The sequence below is a fragment of the Macaca fascicularis genome, chromosome 1, assembly GCF_037993035.2.
Source record: "Macaca fascicularis isolate 582-1 chromosome 1, T2T-MFA8v1.1".
Lineage (NCBI taxonomy): Eukaryota > Metazoa > Chordata > Mammalia > Primates > Cercopithecidae > Macaca > Macaca fascicularis.
The window spans coordinates 143028497-143051879 of record NC_088375.1 but is presented as its reverse complement, the minus strand read 5'-3'; the positions used below and the strand labels follow the sequence as shown (position 1 = coordinate 143051879).

General features: G+C 35.6%; 1 protein-coding gene across 2 annotated transcripts in view; it reads right to left on the bottom strand.

Annotated features, from left to right (window-relative positions):
- Positions 1-23383, bottom strand: part of HFM1 (helicase for meiosis 1) — a 134413-nt gene that overhangs the window by 107738 nt on the left and 3292 nt on the right. The window contains exons 2-11 of one of the 2 annotated variants that reach the window (XM_005542761.4): positions 22832-22929; positions 18157-18269; positions 15946-16255; positions 8226-8485; positions 7829-7876; positions 3527-3597; positions 2719-2851; positions 1684-1835; positions 1023-1100; positions 645-803 (exon numbers count right to left, since the gene is read on the bottom strand). In XM_005542761.4, coding sequence (XP_005542818.3) covers positions 645-803; positions 1023-1100; positions 1684-1835; positions 2719-2851; positions 3527-3597; positions 7829-7876; positions 8226-8485; positions 15946-16255; positions 18157-18269; positions 22832-22902 — 1395 coding nt within the window. In that variant the 5' untranslated portion in view covers positions 22903-22929. The remainder of the gene's footprint in view (positions 1-644; positions 804-1022; positions 1101-1683; positions 1836-2718; positions 2852-3526; positions 3598-7828; positions 7877-8225; positions 8486-15945; positions 16256-18156; positions 18270-22831; positions 22930-23383) is intronic. The other variant, XM_074001809.1, reaches the window with a different exon arrangement.

The window sequence follows — 23383 nt, the reverse complement described above, 5'->3', positions numbered from 1 at the left end:
AAACCAGTATTATAGTAGGCTGAGAAGTAAGTAGGAGTGAGAAAGTAGAGTGAGACTATTATTTTTCAAGACGTTTACTTAAAAATTGAAGAAAAAATTAAGTCATATATTCATTATGGAAAGGACAATATTGCATATTATTATTTCTTTACATGTCCATGTACCTCATTAACCATGAGATCTTCCTCAAGGATGGAGTCCACGTATTTTCACTTTTGCATCTATTGTTAGTGCTTACCACAATGCCAAGCATATAGAATTGAGGAGCAAGTGGTAATCATCTAAGCAATTATTTTTATTCTCCACCATACTTTGCTATACAATTAGAGTCAGCTAGTTACAACAACCATCACATATTATTAGTGAAGTTATTATGAGGCACCTGAGACCCATGAAACTAAGACTTTTAGATACTAGCAAACAAGAGATGTCCACATGTCCACAAAAAATATTTTATTAAACCTGATTAACCAAATTTTATGGCCTTAATACTGTCATATTTATGAGATCCAGCCACAACTTTCTACAACATACTTTCCTATTAAAGCAAAGTACAAAAAAATTCACTTTTCTCTAAGATCAAAATAACTAAATATGTCACAAGTCATAAAAAACCTAAGAGCTCAGCTAAAATTGTAACTCACATCCTCAGCATTTGGAATTGTTGCAGATACAGCTACAAATCGCATTGGAATAACAGTGCTGGTATTTTTTAAAGTCTGAGAAACAGACTGTACAGTTTTCATTCTGCTGACTACAACTTCAAGAGTTGGACCACGATTTTCATCTTTTACAATATGTACCTAAGCAGGAAATCAAGAAAAAATCATTAGCTATAGAATTATAAATACATGTAATCAATTAAAATATTCAATACTACTAACATTCTTGCTTGAGAAAATGAGCATTTTCCATTTGAAGGGATAAAACAAACACATAGTTTGGTTGAAATGTCTTTTTTCTTTCTGTCTTATTCTAATTATCCTTTTATGTTTATCTCTGAAAGTGAATGCATTCATTACCTCATCAATGAGAAACAGTCGAACCAGTTGAACCAAAGAGTTGTCTCTCCATTTCCTAGTCATGCTATCCCATTTTTCCTAGACAGAAAAAAAAAGCATACAAGTAATTTAATGTGATAAGGAATTATAATAAATATTCAGATATCAATAATATTTTTAACATGACATATTACAAATAATGGGCAATTGTGGTTGATCCCTTAAGAGTATCCTGAAAAATATTTTAAAATTAAAAAATACTTAAAGAATTTTTACAGTCTTAAAGGTATTTTTAAAACTGGGCCCTCAGTTATTTTTACACTGAACCACAAAATATTCTAAGTCCAAGTTTTATTACCTGTTTTTAAATTCTACCAAGGACCTCCCTCTATAATACACACTACTTAGGTAAAAGAATAAAGCAATAAATATGATTGCAAAGTATCCACAATAACAAACTGCCTATTCTTTGTCAATTTTTCCAATTTGGTCATTTGTCTTTTACTTACTGATTTGTAGGTATTCTTTCTGGGCCTTGAATTGTAGTATTTTTTTAATGTTCATTTGTTTACATTGCAAATATATGCTTCTAGTTTGTATTTTTTAAACTTTTTGTCTCGGTAAAGAAAAATAGGTATTTTCTAATGAACTAAGGAAATCATAAAGTATAAATAATACCTACAGGAGTTGTCATAATAATATGGGCATGCTGAATCTCAAATAGGTCATCCATTACTGTATCTCCGGTAAGTTCTTTACAATTCAATCCTATTGGTCCAAATTTTTCTTTCCAGTCACCAAAACGCTGACTACACAAGGCTTTTATTGGTGCCACTGTAACAGTATAAAATATTTACTTTGAACATCAGTTCAATTTTAAAATTATTTTCACAAACTTTGGTTAATAAAGTTAGCATAAAAATACACATCTACATACTCCTGAGATTGATAAATTAAAAATGAACAATATAGGCATATTATTTAGAGCAGGGGGGTCCAGTCTTTTGGCTTCCCTGGGTCACACTGGAAGAAGAACTGTATTGAGCCACACATAAAATATGCTAACACTAACGATGACTGATAAGCTAAAGAAAAAAAATTCTCATAATGTTTTACAAACATTACAAATTGTCATAAGTTTACAAATTTGTGTTGGGCTGCATTCAAAGCTGTCCTGGGCCACATGCAGCCTGCAGGCCACAAGTTAGACAGGTTTGATTTAGAGGTATCAAGGCAATAACCAAAAAGAACTAAAAATAGAAATGATTTCTCAGGCAAGTGTAACTAAAAGTGGAGAAAGGTAGGGCAGAAGATGATTACTTTTCATCATAAGGCCTTTAGTGATACTTGATTGTTAATCCATATGCATATATTACTTTGATTAAAAAAAAATTTTTTTAAATACACACCTAAGAAAGGAGAGTAAAAGTGCCTAAGCAAATTTCTAGAATTACAAAATGTTTGATTTTATGTGTTCATTTTGCCTGTCCTTTAAAAAATAAGCATATAAAAGTCAAATTCTCAATTCAAATATCGCTTTTTATTTATAATTCTGGAAAATGTGTTTTAAATTTAATGACAAATAAGCACAGACTTTACTAGAAATATATAGAAAACCAAGTAATTCCTAAGGCCAGAAACTGAATTCATTTCTTCATTTTGCTTCAATGGTTTTTCGTTATTATAATTAATCATCACTCTTATAATAAATACTTACTGTAAACAATTTTAATATTCAACCATGGCAATGGTACTTCCATTAACAATCTTGTTATAGCTAGTTCAAACACTACAGTTTTTCCAGAACCAGTTGGAGCACAAATCACAAAATTCCTATCTGTGTAAAGAAGCTAAAAAATAAAAAGTTATCAATCATGTAACATATAGAATTTTTCATACACATTCTCAATTTGTTAAAAAAAAGTCTTAATAAGAATCTAAGGAATAATAATTCAAACATTTCTCCTCTAAAGTTATAGAAATTGTAACTTTGCTCTAGAGCCTCTACTCTCGAAAAATAACATTATTAGTATTTTATCACGCTGTTTTATTTGTCAATGTAGACCTAGAAGAAAATCATTCCTGGCTGAGCGCGATGGCTTACACCTGTAATCCCAGCACTTTGGGAAGCCAAGGAAGGCAGATCACTTGAGGTCAGGAGTTCAAGACGACCCTGGCCAACAAAGCAAAACCCTGTCTCCACTACAAATACAGAACTTAGCCAGGAGTGGTGTCTCACGCCTGTAATCCCAGTTACTTGGGTGGCTGAGGCAGGAGAATCACTTGAACCTGGAAAGTAGAAGTTGCAGTGAGCTGAGATTTCACCACTGCACTCAAATACAAACAAATCCACCTATGAAAATCACACTTATTCATTTACCAAATATTTTCTGAGCTCCTATAATGTGCTAGACACTGAGTGTGGCAGTGCAAACATAAAGATCTAGTAAATCCCAGCTGTCCCAATCTAGTGATTACAACCTAGTGAAAGGTAGAAAAATAAATAAGTTAAATAAAATACTTACATCATCAAAGGCTTTGGACTGTATATAGTTGAAATATGGAAATTCTTTGAAAATACTTCTAAATTTTGCCGCTTACAATAACATTAAGGAGTCAAATATTTCAGAATTTTAAAAATTGGTTACTTTTAATTTTAAAATTAAGTTACATTAATATTGATTGTGACAACATTTAATGATGAGGTTTTAACATTTGCTATTTGGCATCTTAAGAAAAGAATTATCATAAATTATTCTAGTCTCCAGTCACATTCCATATTCTGAAAAGAACTTGCAAAGTTCCTATAGGGAAATAAGAGATTATATAAGGGTTATACTTGAGTGCTAAATATGATGGAAGAGATGCAAGTACATAATGGCAAGTAAATCAGAACTATACTTCTAGTTTATCTCTTCCAGAGTAGTGCTTTTTCTTATTTACCTTGACAAGGCCAGTTGATTTTTATCTCTTCTTTAATGTACAGAATTTCACTCAACTATTTCATTGAGCATTGATTGTACTTCATTAGCTGATGTGTTTCTGGTTACTTAATACTAAATCTCTTTGTTTTTGATAATTTAGTTGTGTTAAGTGGTGGGTTTAATTGTAATTATCAACATACTGGCTTGGCAGGAAGAACTTAAATCATCCTTCCCCTATAAGAAAGTTCAAAAATATAAATAGATATGAAGAATAAACTGTGCCCCCTCCAAGGTGAGGGTCTATTGACAGATTGGGAGATATCTGTATTTACATGGTATTCTTCTTACAATATATCAACTACAGTCATTGAACACTATATACAGAATACATTAATAGATTTAGAAAGCTGTGGGAAGCTGTAAATAAAGAAGAAAATGAGTTCCTACAATTGAGACTGTTATAATCTATTAGAAGATATAAGATGGTTAAGAACATATCTGAGAACACAAGTACACAGTTATTTAAACAACTGGATTTTTATAAAGATATATAAGAACTGATGGATTGCTGTAGCGATCCTGTTTAAACTTAGATCATATTACTTCTCTGATCAAATTCCTCCTTTCTCTCAAAGTATATGGCTATAAGGCTCTACATGATCTTGTCTTCCCACTGCCACTCCCTCCCCGCATCAGCCCCTGCCTTTATCTCTCTGACTTCATGTCCTACTACTCTTTCCCCCAACTCATCTCCTCTAGCTATACTGAACTCTGCTGTTCTTCAAAAACATCAGCCATGTTCCTGCCATGAGGCCTTCCCCTGCCTAGACTGTTCCTCCCTCCGTATTTCCTTGGCTCCTTTCCCTCCATTAAGTGCTTACATCTGACCTTCTCAAGGTCTACCCTAAGTACTGTTTAATTCTACACCCTGAGCCACGAATCCCAGCAGTCCCAATTTAACCCCCTTACCCTGCTCTACTTTTTTCTTTTCCCATAATAGTCACCACTTTCTAAAAATCTCTATGACTTATTTATATGTTGTTACAGCTGTTGAGATATAGCTTCTTCCCTACCCTCATCCCAAGAATAGTATCTCCTCAAAAGCAAGGATTCATTGTCTGTTTTCTTAAGTAACATATCCCACATACCTAGAACAGTGCCTGACACATAGTAAGCACTCAGTTAATATACGTTTGCAATTATTACATCAAGCAGTTAATTTATAAATCCTCATTTTACTTTCTGGTGTGCAAAGTGTCATATCTGTGCCAAACAAAAACGTAATTTTGAATTTGAAAATCCATAAGCTTTAGAAGGAATCTCATTTTTCCTTCAAAACATGTCTCTTACTATCAAATATTTATTTGCAACAAGCCCACGAGTGGGCCATCATGTTGGTTTTTCTCTCATTAGATAGCTCCATATCAATTTATATTCACAAAAATGAATCTTTGATTCAGAGTAGATACAGAATCAGTGTTTCAGCTCATAAGAAAACTCAACTGCTAACATCATTTATCATCACTATCAACAACTGAAATCAATTTTTGGCCTTACATTCAATAAAGTCTCAGCAGTGTCACTGAAATTATGGGGAAAATGTCTGCAGAACTGAAAATGACAAGACTACTGTGGTAGGATCAATCTGAGAAAACTTCTATTGCCCTGAGGATTCAAATGTAGTAAAATATTTAAAGAGAATAAGAAAATAAGGTGTGTCCAAGTAATCTACAAACTCTCAAATTATCACAAATAGCATTCAGTCTTCCACTTTAAATACATACTTGGAAACAAGGTATAGGACAATGAGTTTTATACAAAATGAACTTTTTGGACAATAAATCAGTGGACACACGTGTAAGCAGTAGTCCTAACTAATAAAGACCTCTAAACAACAGAACCATTTCAGCTGTGCTAATATAGCATAAAGACCCTCAAAGCTCTTTAAAAGCCAGTGTCATATGGAAAGACTTTACAGTAAGGGATAAAGAGAATCAGCCATTGTACAGATAATTAAACATCTTTAACAGGTTACTGCTAATATATTTCCTATGTTTCCATCCTATTTTGATCACCAAAGAAAGTGTGGCAGGATTGAGACACCATGCTGAATAAAGTGCTAAACACTGGCTCTGTTTATGGTTACTATATCAACATGTATAACCCTCTTATTGATCCCTCTCCCTCATTTTTACTCAAATCAGCTATCTGCATTGGAGATGACTTTTCATGAGAAGTTAGGCAAATATTTTCTAACCATACTTCAGAATTATCTCAGATGATCCCTGGAGTACCCAAGATTAGTTATTGTTGCTACATTTCTCTAGCACAGCTATGCAATATCCGGAATTCATTTTTCATTTTGTCAACTAGACCATAACTTTTGTGGATGCTAGAACATTGCCAAGCAATAAGTCACTAATTATATATTCCTAAAGCATAGTTTTAATGATGATATTTGACATGTTCAAAAATATTACATGGTTTCTCCTTATTACAGAGATTGTAAGTATTTTCACCACAAAAAAGAAATAACTGTGAAAGGCGATAGATACATTAATTAGCCTGATTGTGGTAATTATTTTTGCAATGTTTATATATAAAAAAAAATCATGTCGTACTCCTTAAATATATACCATTTTTATTTGTCAATTATACCTCAACAAAGTTGGGGGAAAAAATAAAAAACAAAAATAAAATAAAAAAAAACTTTGACCTTGGTATTCATAACATTATATGATATGATCCTAAGATAACTATCTAATATTTCTTATTACTTCTTTAATCATATCTTTCCCTTCAGCCAAACTGGAAAGCTTATTCTTTCCAAACATATTTCATGCTTTTTTATCTTCACCCTTGCTTATGTCTATACTTTTGCCAGAACAATTTCCTTACTTTACCTGCCTTACTTTATCTGCCTTTCAATGTATTTGGAAGTAGGCAGGTAAGTAAGTTAAGTCATGATCCTTGCCTTCAAAGAGTTCATAGATCATGAGGAAATGGTCACATAAACTGCTGGTGAATTAAAACAGAAGAAGTGCACTATTATAGGCATAAACAGGGTATTAAAGAAGCAAAGAAAATGTTACCTCCAGAACACACAAACATACTCAAAATATTTACACTGGAAATGTTCAGACTTGAAACTTGGATTCTATGTATAAACTTCACATTAGATTTTCAAAAACACTGATCTGTAGAAATGTCCCTAATCCACACAATGTCCCATTCTCATCCATTTCCCCTGCCCAGTTCAACCCAATTTGGCTGCTCTTTCTCAAAAGATGAGAAATTATCTGTACCTATTTGTAAGTAAATATGCTCAGAGTTCTGCCAATAATACAAATCTGACTTCTGTACTTAACTTGTCATAAACTGATAACAAACAGTTCACAAATTGAAACCAGTCTGCAATCACACCTTGAGTAGCACTATTGCACACATACTTTTTTTTTCTTTTTATTTTTTTGAGATGGAGTCTCACTCTTTTGCCAGGCTGGAATGCAGTGGCACAATCTTGGCTCACTGCAACCTCCACCTCCCGGGTTCAAGAGATTCTCCTGCCTCAGCCTCCTGAGTAGCTGGGATTACAGGTGCACACCACCATGCCCAGCTAATTTTTTATATTTTTAGTAGAGATGTGGTTTCACCATGTTGGTCAGGCTGGTCTCAAACTCCTGACCTCGTGATCTCCATGTGTCGGCCTCCCAAAGTGCTGGAATTACAGGGGTGAACCACCGCACCCGGCCACATGTACCTCTTACATCACCAAAAAGATTAACTTTTCCGTCTTTTTCTCCATCAATCAAAATAAATAAACAGAAACACAATTAAACAAAATATTTTAAAATTATGATTTAATAAATACAAAGCAGCTATTGTAAATAACTTAAAGGATACGAATTTCTGTGACAGCCTTCAAGGAACCTAAACCATTTTCTGTTACCTCTGGGAAAAAAAAAAAAAACCTACATATTTATATAAATATTTAAAAAATTTTAATGGTCGGCAGCTACGACCTGAAATGAATATTTTTATCCTTTCCATAAAAACTGTTTCAATAAAACTAACACAACTTTTTATTGAAAGCAAAGTTAAAAATATTTTTAGCACACAGGATAAAATATTTTAACACACAGCCCAGCTTAGAAAATAATGCAACATAATAAAAAAAAACTGCAGTAATTGCACAGAGAGATAATCTACTCACATTTACTATATTTTTACATTTTCCCCTATGCTGAGAAATGCAGATTAGTCTGTACTCATAAAATGAACTGAAAAAGCAAGAAATTACCTTGAATATCACGAGGCTGGAAAGCAACTGGAAAAGATGGTGCTTTGAACATGCCTTCTCTGATTTCAGAAGCATTAAAAGCATTATTTGCTGTAAACCCATTTGCAGAATATTGAAATTTCTGCTTACTACTGCTATAGTTCCTTGATTTCCTTTTGTTCATTTCTGTTTGTACAATTTTCACTGAGCCAATGTGAGAGTCCAATTCACTGTCATTGGAATAAGCACTCCTATGTACATTGTCAGATATTTTAAATAATCTGCAAAAAAAAAAGACCCACATATTTTCTCACTTGTAACACTTGCTTGGAATATGAAAAACTAGCACAAAATTGGCCCCTTTAAAAACATTCAGAGATTATGGTTTACTCAAACAAAAAAGCTAAACATTCTCCTAAAATATAACTTGCTAAGTTTATCACCGAAGTATGTCTACTTTCCTAAAACTCAGAGAAATCCATTTGTGGTAGTCAGCCTCCAAAAATGGCCCCAAAGATCCTTGCCTGCTCCTCACACCTTTGCAATCTCCTACAAATTGAATCACGGAATCAGGACTGGCCTGTCTAACTAGCAGAGTACTGCGGAAGTGCAAATGTTTGACTTACAAGGCTAGGTAATAAAAGACATTGCCCCTTTCCCCATGGTCTCTTAGATCTCTCACTCTGTGGAGAGCTAGTCACAATACAAAGAGAGCACACAAGCAACCCTATGAAGAGGCCAGGTGGAGGGGTACTGAGGTCTCCTGTCAACAACCAGCACTGACTCTTCAGTCAAGGACAGCAAGCCACCTTAGAGACCTGATAGCTCCTGTCAAGCTTTCAGATGACTGCAGCATGTCTAACATTTTGATTGTGGCCTTCTTGTGAGAGGCCCCCAATATCTTTATGCATTCTCACAAGAGAGCCTAAGCCAGAACTACTAGCTAAGTTGTTCCTAAATTCCTAACCTGTAGAAAATGTGAGAGATAATAATGTTTACTGTTGTTTTAAACTACTAAATTTTGGGATAATTTTATTACACAACAACAGATAACTAATATTCCATTTAAAGTCAGTAAAGTGCTTAAGAGAGAGAAAAAGTCACTAGATATAGTCACAGTAAATAGTAAATTTTGTAACACCTAATAGTTAAATTTAACTGCAGTGATTCAAGCTACTCAATTATATTAACATATTAAATTTATAGGAATAAATTAACAGACTTGTTATGAATTAAAAGTTGTCAACAACTGCATTTCACAGAAGCTACCAGATAAGACAGTTTTCCTAGCCAATCAAATCAGCACTGTGTACCCCCCCAAAAAAGGAAAAGATGTAAACTAAGTATATCAGCAGATTAAATCGTCCCAAACTCTATATCTAATAACCACTTCAGTGTAAGCACTACTTCTATGCAAAGTTCTAAAAACAAGGAAACACTTTATCTTTATGACTGTACTGTATTATATTTGATCAAAAGACAATCTATCAAAGTAACTTGTTCACAATATCCCTAAGGGATGAAGTAACCATTAAGGTTCCTGATAAAACACTCACATCTTACAGAATAAGTAATGGAGACGACTTATCCATTCAGGGCTGAAGATCAAGTTTAATTAGCAACAGCCAGTGATTTCATCAATCTTGTCTAAGAAATGGAACCTCCATTAAAACTTGCCTAAACAACAGGGTTCTGAGAGCTTTTGGAATGGTGAACACATCAAGCTGCTGACAGAGTGGCATGCTCAGAGAAGTTATGGGAACTCTGTACTCCCTCCCTCATATTTTGCCATATGTATCTCTTTCATCTGGAGTTGTACCCTTTATAGTAAGCTGGTAAATGTAAGTAAAGTGTTTCCCTTAGGTCTCTGAGTCATTCCAGCAAATTATTAAACCCAATATGGGGTCATGGAAGCCTCAAATTTGTAGTTGGCCAGACAGAAATGTGGGTAGCCTGGGAATCTCATTTTCAGCTGGAATTCAAAGTGGGGTCAGTCTTACAGAACTGAGCCTTCAACCTGTGGGTCTGACGCTAATTCCAGGAGTTAAGTGTCAACTTGGTTAGATGCCAAGTTGGTGTCAGAGAATCAGTTGGTGTCAGTCAATACCCAGTCTTTACATTTATGGTCAGCTGATTTCCAATGACAGTGCCATAACATTCAGTAGGGAAAGAGCAGTCTTTTCAACAAATGAGGCTAGAACAACTGAATATCTACATGCAAGAAGAATGAGGATGGACTCCTACTTCACACAAACATTTAAAATATTAAATGACAGATCACAGACATAAATGTAAGAGCTAAAAACTCTGAAACCCTTAGAAGAAAACTTGAGTAAATCTTCATGACCTTGAATCAGGCAATAGTTTCTTAGATATGACACCAAAAACATAAGCAACCAAAGTAACACCAAATAAGTATTACATCAAAACAAAAGCATACGCATAAAAGAAAAATTAGATTAACTGGACTCTATCAAAATTTAAAATTTGTGCTGGAAAGAACACCATCAAAAAACTGAAAACCCACAGAATAGGGGGAAATATGTGCAAATCATACAGATGATAAGAGACTTTGAGAATAAAGAACTCTTAAAACTCAACAATTAAAAGACAAATAGCCCAATTAAAATATGGACAAAGGACCTGAATAAGACATTACTCCAAAGACGACATACAAATGGCTGATAATCACATGAAAAGATTCTTAACATTATTGCTATAGACTGGATATTAATGTCCCTCCCTCCAAATTTATTTGTTGAGGCCCTAATCCCCAATGATTTTTGTTGTTGTTATTCTTGTTGTTGTTGTTGTTTTGAGATGGAGTCTTACTCTGTCACCCAGGCTACAGTGCAGTGGCATGATCTCGGCTCACAGCAACCTCTGCCTCCCGGGTTCAAGCAATTCTCCTGCATCAGCCTCTTGAGTAGCTGGGATTACAAGCACCCACCACCACGCCTGGCTAATTTTTGTATTTTTAGTAGAGACGGGGTTTTACAATGTTGGTCAGGCTGGTCTCGAACTCCTGACCTTGTGATCTGCCCGCCTCAGCCTCCCAATGTTATGGTATTTGGAGGTGGGGCCTTTAGAAGGTAACTGGGTTTAGACGAGGTCATGACAGTACCTCTCCATGATGGAATTAATGCCCTTATAAAAAGAGGATGAAACATGAGCTCTCTCTGTTTATACACACACCAAAGAAAAACCATGGGAGAAAATAACTAGGAAGAGGGTCCTCATCAATAACCCAACCATGCTGGCACTCTGATTTCTGACTTTTGGCCTCCAGAATCATGTAAACAAATGTTTGTTATTTACACCACCCAATCTATAGTATTTCATTATAGCAGACCAAAATAACTAAGACAATTAGTCATTACAAAAATGCACATCAACACCACAATGAGATACCTCTTCACACACCCAGTAGGACGGCTATAATACAAAAGACAGACAACAACAAGTGCTGGCCAGAATGTGGAGAAACTGGAACCCTCAAATATTGCTGAATGGGACTGTAAAGTGATGCAGCCACTTTGGAAAACAATTTGGCAGTTCCTCAGAAAAGCTAAATATAAAGTTACCATATGACCCAGCCATTCTACTTCTGAGTTTACATCCAAAGAACTGCAAACACACATTCACACAAAAACTTGCATGCATTTTCATAGCAATATTATTCACAATAGACAAAAAGTTAAAACAACCCAAATGTCAATCAACTGATAAGTGAATAAACAAAATGTGGTATATCCATTTAATGGACTATCATTTGGCCATTAAAAAAATATGAAATACTGGCTGAGCGTGCTGGCTTACGCCTGTAATCCCAACACTGGGAGGCCGAGGAAGGCAGATCATGCGGTCAGGAGATGAAGACCATCCTGGCCAACATGGTGAAAACCTATCTCTACTAAAAATACAAAAATTAGCCAGGCATGGTGGTGCACACCTGTAGCTCTAGCTACTCGGGAGGCTGAGGCAGGAGAATTGCCTGAACCTGGGAGGCAAAGGCTGTAGCAAACCAAGATTGCACTACTGCACTCCAGACTGGGTGACAGAGCAAGACTCCAAAACAAAAAAAAAGAGGAAGGAAGGAAGGAAAGAAGGGAGGGAGGGAGGGAGGAAGGAAAGAAGGAAGGGAGGAGGGAGGGAAAGAAAGACTAATACATAACACAACACACATGAACCTTAAAAATGTTAAATGCAGCCCTTCATGCTACAAACTCTCAATAAACTAGGAATTGATGTTGCATATCTCAAAATAAAAACGGCTATTTATGACAAACCCACAGACAATATCATACTGATGGGCAAAAAATGGAAGCATTCCCTTTGAAAACTGGCACAAGATAGGGATGCCCTCTCTCACCACTCCTATTCAACATACTGTTGGAAGTTCTGGCCAGGACAATCAGGCAAGAGAAAGAAATCAAGGGTATTCAATTAAGAAAAGAGGAAGTCAAATTGTCCCTGTTTGCAGATGACATGATTGTATATTTAGAAAACCCCATCGTCTCAGCCCAAAATCTCCTTAAGCTGATAAGCAACTTCAGCAAAGTCTCAGGATACAAAATCAACGTGCAAAAATCACAAGCATTCCTATACACCAATAACAGACAAACAGAGCCAAATCATGAGTGAACTCCCATTCACAGTTGCTTCAAATAGAATAAAATACCTAGGAATTCAACTTAAAGGGATGTGAAGGACCTCTTCAAGGAGAACTACAAACCACTGCTCAACGAAATAAAAGAGGACACAAACAAATGGAAGAACATTCCATGCTCATGGATAGGTAGAATCAATATTGTGAAAATGGCCATACTGCCCAAAGTAATTTATAGATTCAATGCCATTCCCATCAAGCTACCAACAACTTTCTTCACAGAATTGGAAAAAACTACTTTAAAGTTCATATGGAACCAAAAAAGAGCCTGCACTGCCAAGACAATCCTAAGCAAAAAGAACAAAGCTGGAGGCATCACACTACCTGACTTCAAACTATACTACAAGGCTACAGTAACCAAAACAGCATGGTACTGGTATCAAAACAGACATATAGACCAATGGAACAAAACAGCCCTCAGAAGTAATACCACACATCTACAACCATCTGATCTTTGACAAACCTGACAAAAACAAGAAATGGGAAAATGATTCCCTATTTAACAAATGGTGCTGGGAAAACTGACTAGCCATATGCAGAAAACTGAAACTGGATCCCTTCCTTACCCCTTGTACAAAAATTAATTCAAGATGGATTAGAGACTTAAATGTTTGACTAAAACTATAAAAACCCTAGAAGAAAATCTAGGCAATACCATTCAGGACATAGGCATGGGCAAGGACTTCATGACTAAAACGCCAAAAGCAATGGCAACAAAAGCCAAAATAAACAAATGGGACCTAATTAAACTAAAGAGCTTCTGCATAGCAAAAGAAACTACCAGCAGAGTGAACAGGCAACCAATGGGAGAAAAATTTTGCAATCTACCCATCTGACAAAGGGCTAATATCCAGAAGCTACAAATTACTTAAACAAATTTACAAGAAAAAATCAAATGACCCCATTAAAAAGTAGGTGAAGGATATGAACAGACTCTTCTCAAAAGAAGACATTTATGCAGCCAACAGACACATGAAAAAATGCTCATCATCACTCGCCATCAGTGAAATGCAAATGAAAACCACAATGAGGTACCATCTCACACCAGTTAGAATGGCAATCATCAAAAAATCAGGAAACAACAGATGCTGGAGAGGATGTGGAGAAATAGGAACACTTTTACACTGTTGTTGGGAATGTAAACTAGTTCAACCATTGTGGAAGACAGTGTGGCGATTCCTCAAGGATCTAGAACTAGAAATACCATTTGACCCAGCAATCCCATTACTGGGTATATACCCAAAGGATTATAAATCATGCTACTATAAAGACACATGCACACGTATGTTTATTGTGGCACTATTCACAATAGCAAAGACTTGGAACCAACCCAAATGTCCATCAATGATAGACTGAATTAAGAAAATGTGGCACATATACACCATAGAATATTATGCAGCCATAAAAAAGGATGAGTTCATGTCCTTTGCAGGGACATGGATGAAGCTGGAAACCATCATTCTGAGCCAACTATCATAAGGACAGAAAACCAAACACCGCATGTTCTCACTCATAGGTAGGAATTAAAAAATGAGAACACTTCGACACAGGGTGGGGAACATCACACACCAGGATCTGTCATGGGGTGGGGGCTGGGGGAGAGATAGCATTAGAAGATATACCTAATGTAAATGACGAGTTAATGGGTGCAGCACACCAACCTGGCACGTGTATACATATGTAACAAACCTGCACATTGTGCACATGTACCCTAGAACTTAAAGTAAAATAAAGAAAAGAAAAATATTCACCTCCAAAAAAAAAAAATTATGTTAAGTGAAGGAGGCCAGGCACAAATGGCCATATTTTGTATAATTCCACTTATATGAAATGTTTAGAATAGGTAAATCCATAGAGATGATAGAGACAGAAAGTAGATTAGCAGTCACCAGGTGCTGTGGAAAGGGAGGAATGAAGAGTAACTGTTAATTAGTAAGGAATTTATTTTGCAGGAGATGAAAATGTTTTAAAATTAGTTAATAGTGATGGTTGCAAAACTATGTATTATAAAAACCAATGTGGGTAAATACATAAGAATGAAAAAAATAAGAAAATAATTCTACACTTCAAAAAGGTGAATTTATGGTATGTGAATTATATCTTAATAAAGCTGTTATTACAAACATTATAGAGATCAACCTTAGCTGGACCCTTTACAGTGTCCATCAATCCTACCATTATTCTAATTAGACTGCTTTCCCATTCTCCATAATTTATTCCACTCTTCTCATTCTTGCTCAGTACTCTCACTTTTCCCCTCAAACTCCACAGATAACCACATCTCCTATGTCAGAGAAAACAAAAACAATCAACTAAACTTCTTCTGTATCTTGAATCCATATACCCAATTGAATATCTGGACTAATTATAAATATCTAAAATCAACATGGCCATATCTGTACTCATCACCTTCCCCCGAACCTGTTCTAACTTTATAGTTCTTTAAATCAAAAAAAGGCACTACCAATCTTCATCATTCTGGCTCAAACCGAAAACCTAGGAGTCAGATCTCATATCCAATAATCACTTAAGTCCTGTGGGATTGTATCTCCTAAATAATTCTGGATTGTCTCCATTCCTGATACCACTGTCCTAGGACTGGCTACCATTTTCTCCCATCTAGACTAATAAGACAGTCTTTCTAGTAGACCTTCACAATTTATTTTAACTCCCTTCTATTATAATTTATGCTCCATACTGGGGTCAAAATGAACCCTTAAAGAAAAGAAAATCTAATTTCACTCCTCTGTTTAAAACCCCAGGCATTAGGAAAATGGGCCTCAAACTTTTGTGTGCATAATAATCATCTAGAAAATTTGTTCAAAATGAAGATTCCTGTGTCCCACCTGGACTGTTGTGGTACTATTTGTAGTAGATAGTTAAATATTACAATTATGGTTATTTTTATGTGTAGGACAAGGACTATGACACCAGTAATGCAGAAAGTAAGGAATTATTTAGGAGATAGAATTTTGCTGTTTTTCTCATTCACATTCTACCATATTTAATACTTTTAGACGTACAAATATTCAAATTTATTCACAGAATATTATTTCATTTAATTATAATTACCTTTTCCGGAACACTGATGTGTTCTCTCCTTTATCTTCTGCAAAATTAACTAATTTTGTATCATCAGGAACACTCCTCTCAGGTGCTATCTCAGTGCCAATGTGATTTTTATACTTCTGAGAACCATATGTCAGCTTGCCAGCAACATGTGATAAGTCATTTTTACCTACCCCTTCTAAATTTAGATCATCCTGTTCATATTTATCAGAAGGAAAGGCAAATTGGAATTTTTGTGTTGGTGAAATATAATTCGTGCCTTCATTAGTTATCTTTAAATTTGATGTTAACATATTTGGCCTCTTTTCCTGACCTACAAAAAAGGAATATATTAATTATTACGCGTTCTCCATTAAAGAAAACTTTCAAAATGATGATGAAAAACTTTAATAAAAATTCCGAGTTAAATATGAAAGCCAAAAGCAAAGCACTAATAATAAGATAATCTGTAATACCATATACAGTTTTAAAATACAGGTGATTGTTACACTTATGGTATATTACATCATTAAAAGACACTCAGAAATTAATATGGAATTACTGAATTAAATTTGAAGTTTATATGGCACCTGCATTAAAAAATAGGTTTAATTTCTTTCTGACCCATAACAAATTATACAATTATACAATTATGAAGATTTACAATTTATATAAATGATTTACACACAGAAATACAATGACCAATTATATACAATGTTACCAAACACAATTCATTATTAATGTATCTAATGCTTTTAAGTTTGTAATCTTGCTTCTAAAATTAAAATAAAGGAATGTTTTCATCAGAGTGACAGAATTTTAAAGGTTTCTTTAGAGGCTTTACAAGAATTTTTAGGGAAGTTTAGGGGGAATTTGGACGTCTTACTAGAACTTAAATTTGCTTTAGCATCTATGTATCTACATTGTACTCTATGCTATATATTATTTGATGTAAGTATATATATAACATATACGTAAATTATGAAGCTTAATAATAAAATGTATGTGCATGAACATACAACCCAATTTAAAAATTAAAATTTTAGTAATATTACATTATGTCACATACATTGAATGTGCTTGTTTTTGAGCTTTCTAAAAATGGTATCACACTATATTTAACCTTCTGCATCTCCCTTTTTTCACTCAATATTTCTGGGATCTGGTTATCAGGCGATCTTACCTTTAGTAAAAGGCAAGGCAAACTGAACAGCAGTGATAGGAGTTTTAATAGTCACAGAAAAATCATTCATAAAACAAAAATCAAAATGTGTGTGTAATAGTGTATTGTGTGCATTTATGTATGCATATGTATGTGTATTACATGCATAGAGAAGAAAAATGTTTTAAATTTTAAGATTTGGTGGGCACTATTTTGTTTTTGGGGGTATGTATGTATTTAGAGATAAGGGGGATCTGTTTATTTATTTATTTAGAGATAGGGTCTCACTATGTTGCCCAGGCTGGGGTGCAGTGGCTATTCACAGTTTCCTAAGTAGCTGGGACCTGTAGCTCACCAGCTTGGTGAGCACTCTTTTTAATAAAAGAAGGATCCGATTTTCATTTTATTTCATTAAAATAAAGACATTTTCATTGTTTGCATAATAAGTACACATATTTGGGGGGATATCTGATATTTTGATACATGCACACACAATGTGTATTGATCAAATCAGAGTTTTAAAAAAAAAAATTGCCATGAACTGTATGGGTTTGGCTTCACAACAAATAAGTGATAATTTACCCAACAGTTTATTACTTTCTTTTTTTTTTTTTTTTTTGAGACGGAGTCTCCCTCTATTGCCCAGGATAGACTGCAGTGGCACAAACTCAGCTCACTGCAACCTCCGCCTCCTGGGTTCAAGCCATTCTCCTGCTTCAGCCTTCTGAGTAGCTGGGACTATAGGCACACACCACCATGCCCAGCTAGGGTTTTTTGTGTGTGTGTGTACTTTTAGTAGAGATGGGGTTTCACCATATTGGCTAGGCTGGTCTCAAACTCCTGACCTCGTGATCTGCCCACCTCGGCCACCAAGACTTTCTAATTCTTCCTCTAACTCCTGAATATCTGAAATTTCTGAAATCAATACCCAATATGACCATACATATTTTGGGGGCATATGCAATATTCTGATATATGCATACACAATGTGTAACAATCAAATCAGGGCTTTAAAATAAATATTGCCATGAACTGTATGGGTTTGGCTTCAAAACAAATATGTGATAATTTACCTAACAGTTTATGACTTTCTAATTCTTCCTCTAACTCCTGAGTATCTGGAATTTCTGAAATCAATGGAGCAGGAGGGAGAAACCAATCCAATGACTTTTCATTATCTGGATGGCTATATAAAATATAAAAATGTGAGTACATATGTTAATAAAGATATAACATGATAAGCTATGTATTTATTAAACATTACTCAATTATAGACTCTTAAACATCCTATAAATTAACTTTCTGTCAGCACTTTGATTTATCCCTACATAGCAGTGTTCTCAACCTTTTACCCTCATGTATCATAGGATTAATGAAACCGCTGTGTGAGATATGCTACCTAAATAATGGCAATAACTCTACATCCTTTTCTCCAATTCAAATGCAAGTAACAGGAATCTTAAATCTGCTCCAATATAAAAACAAAGTAGTAAATCATTCTCAAACTTTAGCATTTTAACTATTACAAGTAACGAATTACTTGACATATCTCACAACTAATCATGGGTCATCACTTGTAAATGACACCATTACTGATATTCCAGAGCTGGGATCCCCAATGCCTGGGCTGCAGACTGATACTGGCCTGTTAGGAACCTGGCTGCACAGCAGGAGGTGAGCAGCAGGCAAGTGAGCATTACTGCCTGAGCTCTGACTCCTGTCAGATCAGCAACAGCATTAGATTCTCACAGGAGTGCGAGCCCTATTGTGAACTGCACATGAGAGGGCTCTAGGTTGCATGCTCCTTATGAGAATCTAATGCCTGATGATCTGAGGTGGAACAGTTTCATCCTGAAACCATCTGTGGAAAAACTGTCTGCAAATTCAGTCCCTGGTGCCAAAAAGGTTGGGGACCGTTGTAGAGTATTCCTATAACATTATTACAAATTAATGTCCTAACCTAAATATTTTTAGTCCAGAACCATCTAGAAACTACAGAAAAAGCCAAGAAATCATTTGAAACTGACAATCTCTTTATAACCTATAGTAATTGATATTTTTGCCACCCTGTTGGCATCATTAACTACCCCTCCTCATCTTTCAACTGTGATCATGTTAACTGATACTGCTTTAAAGGTTCCTTTCCCATCAAAGTTGACTTGTTCTTCATTAGGACAAAAAGATGTGTTGGGTGACAGGAAATAAAGTTGAGAAGAGCATCATATATTTTGTCTATACTAAGTCCCAAAGATTTTACGATCTAGTCATTTAGGATGTTACGCACTCTAAAGTGAGAGACTCAGTCTTTTACTTTTCTGTCTCTCAGAGCACCTAGCACATAGCTACTCCGACCATATTTTCCAAGTAAAAAATCTACAACACATTATCTGGCAACGTCTGACAGACTGTTTAATAACAGGCCAGATCTTTTAAAATTTAGGACTATGTCAGAGGGTCCCCAAGATCACCCCCAGTTCAATAATTCCCTAAAATGACTCATAAGACTCAGCATACAGTCCTACTCATGGCTACCAGGACAAACTCCAGAAAAACCAGGCATGAGCTTTTAAGAGTCTTCTCCCAGCAGACTCTGCGGGAGGCACTTAATTATCTCAGTAATGACTTAGGACAATACCCGTGAAATGTTGCCAAAGAAGGGAAGCTCTTCAAGGACTCAATGCCCAGGTTTTTACTGGGGACTAACTAACATTAGCATAAGCATCCCCTGTCTGGCACACACCTAAATTCCAGAATCTCAGAAAAAAAGCAGGTGTTCACATAAACCATATTATTTGTATAAACAGTTTACACACAGCAAGCCACTGTTGTCAGTTATGGAGGGGATCTTCCTGAAATCTAAGTTCTCAGACGCTAGCCAAAGCCAATCTTGCAAGCAGGCCTTTTCAAGAACAGCAGTTTAGGCTGCTATGTTAACTCTTTTCTACACAAGGACTATTTCAGAAAATCCAAGAAAGAAGAATAATAGCTCTACTATTCTGCCTCTTAATAAAATCAAATCTTCCTTATAATTTCCCAATCTTTTTTCCAGAGGTGACATCATCATCCCAGTCACCCAGAATCCAAACCACAGTATCTTTTTTACTAAGCAGATCTAGATACATACTAGGTCTTACTGTATATTCCTTGTAATGCTTCTTAAATTCATCATTTCCTTTGTGTTTCCATGGTCATTAAAATAATCAAGGCTCTTATTAACTTGTCTTAACTGCCCTCACTGCCTCCACGCTTTCTAATATATTTTACAAGTTCCTACCATATTCATTTCGAATTGCTTTCATTACTCCATTCAAAATCCTTCAGTGGCTTTCAAAGATTGCCAAACTTCCTAGTAGCCTTAGACCACCTTACAGTTTTAACCCTCCTACACATACCTTATAGTCCAAACTAAACTGAACTCCCTGTTGTATAACAAATAGATAATGCATTCTATCTCTCAACTTTTTTTTTCCTTCTGAGACAAGAGTCTCACTCTGCCGCCCAGGTTGGAGTGCAGTGGTGAGATCTCAGATCACTGCAACCTCCACCTCCTGGGTTCAAGTGATTCTCACGCCTCAGCCTCCCCAGTAGCTGGGATTACAGGCATATACCAACATGTCCAGCTAATTTTTGTATTTTTAGTAGAGACGATGTTTCACCATGTTGGCCAGGCTAGTCTCAAACTCCTGGACTCAAGTGATCTGCCCACCTCAACCTCCCAAAGTGCTGAGATTACAGGTGTGAGCCACCGTACCTGGTTACTCCTCACCCTCATTCAAAGATATTTACTCAGCTTGCCCCTGTGCCCTGTCCCCCTCAGACATCTACCTACAGAAGTTCCACTATTTTATGCATTCATTAATCCATTCAGTAATTATTTATCAAGTACTATGTGCCAGGTATTATTCTAGGCACTAGAGCTTATATTCAAAGGCTGGCTCAAATCCTACCTTTTCCAAGAAATCTCCCTAGGTTCCCAAAGATTTTCTCCTCCCTTCTTCTTATAGAAGGAACCTATAATATGTATATAGTCTGCCTTGAGGTGTGTGAATGTACAGACAGATAATAGCGAGAAACAGGCAGATAAGTAGATGGATAGCTTTGACAGATATTTGATACTCCCTCTAGATTATAAACACCTGAGTTTTATTTTTATGTCCATTTACATCAGCAGTACTTAGCAAAGTCCTTTACATAATTTCAATAAATATTTGTTGATTTAATTCCACAGCCTTTAACCCACAGTGAATTATATCCAAAATTATTCCAGCACTTAACACACATCACCATCTAACCTCAACTTAGAATTTCTAACTTTATGTCCGTCCCAATGTTTCTCCTTCATGAATCGTCTATTCCAGGCAACTTCTCTACACGTTATCCCTTACAAGTACCATGAATTGTCCTATCTCCATTATTTTTCTCTTGCTCTAACACTCTGCCTTCAAATGCCCAGTTCTTCTCTTCCTATAGGAATTATCAAATCCTTCAAAGCCTCCTACAGTTTCCCCCTACTACCCAAAAAGCCTGACCTGACTGTGTAGAGCAAGACAACCTTCCTTCCAAGTCTGAAATTTCGTTGCATGAACACATGCTTCTCATTTGCTTCGCACATATTTTTGACTATATTTTCAGAAAAACAACCATGTTACAAAATTTGCATTGGCCAGTCCTGATTAACACATGTCGCCCCAGTTGGATGCGCTCTTTCACTCTCAAAAGTGTCCCAGTATAGATGGTTATTTACATGGTCATATTATTTATTAATGCCTTTCCATTTGTGTGTTTAATCTCAACTAGATTTTAAGTATTTTGTAAGTAAAAGTCTGTTTCATCCTTTTTATAACCCTTTCAACTTTCAATCAATATTTGAATGAACAAGTAAAATAATAAGGCAATAAATGTACCTCACTAAAATAGTACAATACACTAAAAATACATAGAAAATTCAAAATTGAACAACGCACATGAAAATCCATAAAAGCCAGTATTTAACATACTACCTACTCTCCAGTCGTGTTTTCTTTGGTCTCACATCTTTATTCCCACCCCTACTTCCTGCCAGCACTTAATGTGCCTATCGTACTTTGCCTTTGGCATACTGTTCATTGTTTCCAAATGGTGATGTCATTCCTTGTCCTGAGCTACTCTTTGAGCATTATTTCTCATTTTTAGCTTGGACAAAAATAATTCGAACAAACCAGAAATGCAAATAAATGCAACCAAATAGGCAATAATCGATTCTTGAGTTTCACTCTGTTGCTCAGGCTGGAGTGCAGTGGCACCATCTTGGCTCACTCCAACCTCTGCCTCTGGCTTCAAGCGATTCTCATGTCTCAGCCTCCCAAGTAGCTGGAATTAGAGGCATACGCCACCAGGCACGGCTACTTTTTTGGTACTTTTAGTAGAGACAGGGTTTCACCATGTTGGCTACGCTTGTCTCGAACTCCTGACTTCAAGTGATCCACCCGCCTCAGCCTCCCAAAGTGCTGGGATTACAGGCATGAGCCACTACGCCAGGCCCAAATCTATTCTACTTTTTAAATCATAACATTTAAGATGTTAAACTTCAGTCACTCCCCTATACTACTGGTAAGAGAATTCCATGTTTACCAAATATGTAACTGAAATATCATTCTGTTGATTCCTCATTTTTATTTGTATATTTACCAGAGAGAAAACTAAAACTCACCCAAATTCAAAAAACCCTAAAGTAATACACTGTGTTATCAATTTTTAAGGGAGACTTACTTTTCAACTTCATCTGGTTTTTCAAAAAACAAATTATCCAAAGAAAACAAGCAATCATTTGATTTCAGCATTGTTGAAAACTGGACTTTGTCATAAATCTACAAAATATGGAAAAAGTAGTTTATAAAGATGTAGAAAAATATTTCTGTATAAACTATAATCATTAATTTTCCACAGTCTCCTGTAAAATATAACCAAAGACTATCCTTCCAGCTTCATCATCTGCAGCTTCCTTCGAAGCACTTCAACATTCAAATACATTATTCTCTGCTTTCCACTCATTCATAGATTCAAACTTGCTCCCTTCTCTTCATAGTGCTCCAATGCTTGGAACGTGTTTTCTTCCATTCTCGAACTGGCAAATTCCTCCCATCCTTCAAGGTATAGGTCAAATGTCATTTCTTCTTCAAAGGCTTTTCTGAATTTGTCTTCTTCCTCAAGGCAGAATTAATCAGGCTTCTTGGGCTCTTAATATTTTGTTCACACCTTTATTTTGGAGTTAGGACAGCACATTTTATTGTGAATGTGTGCACCTCTAACAATATACTATGT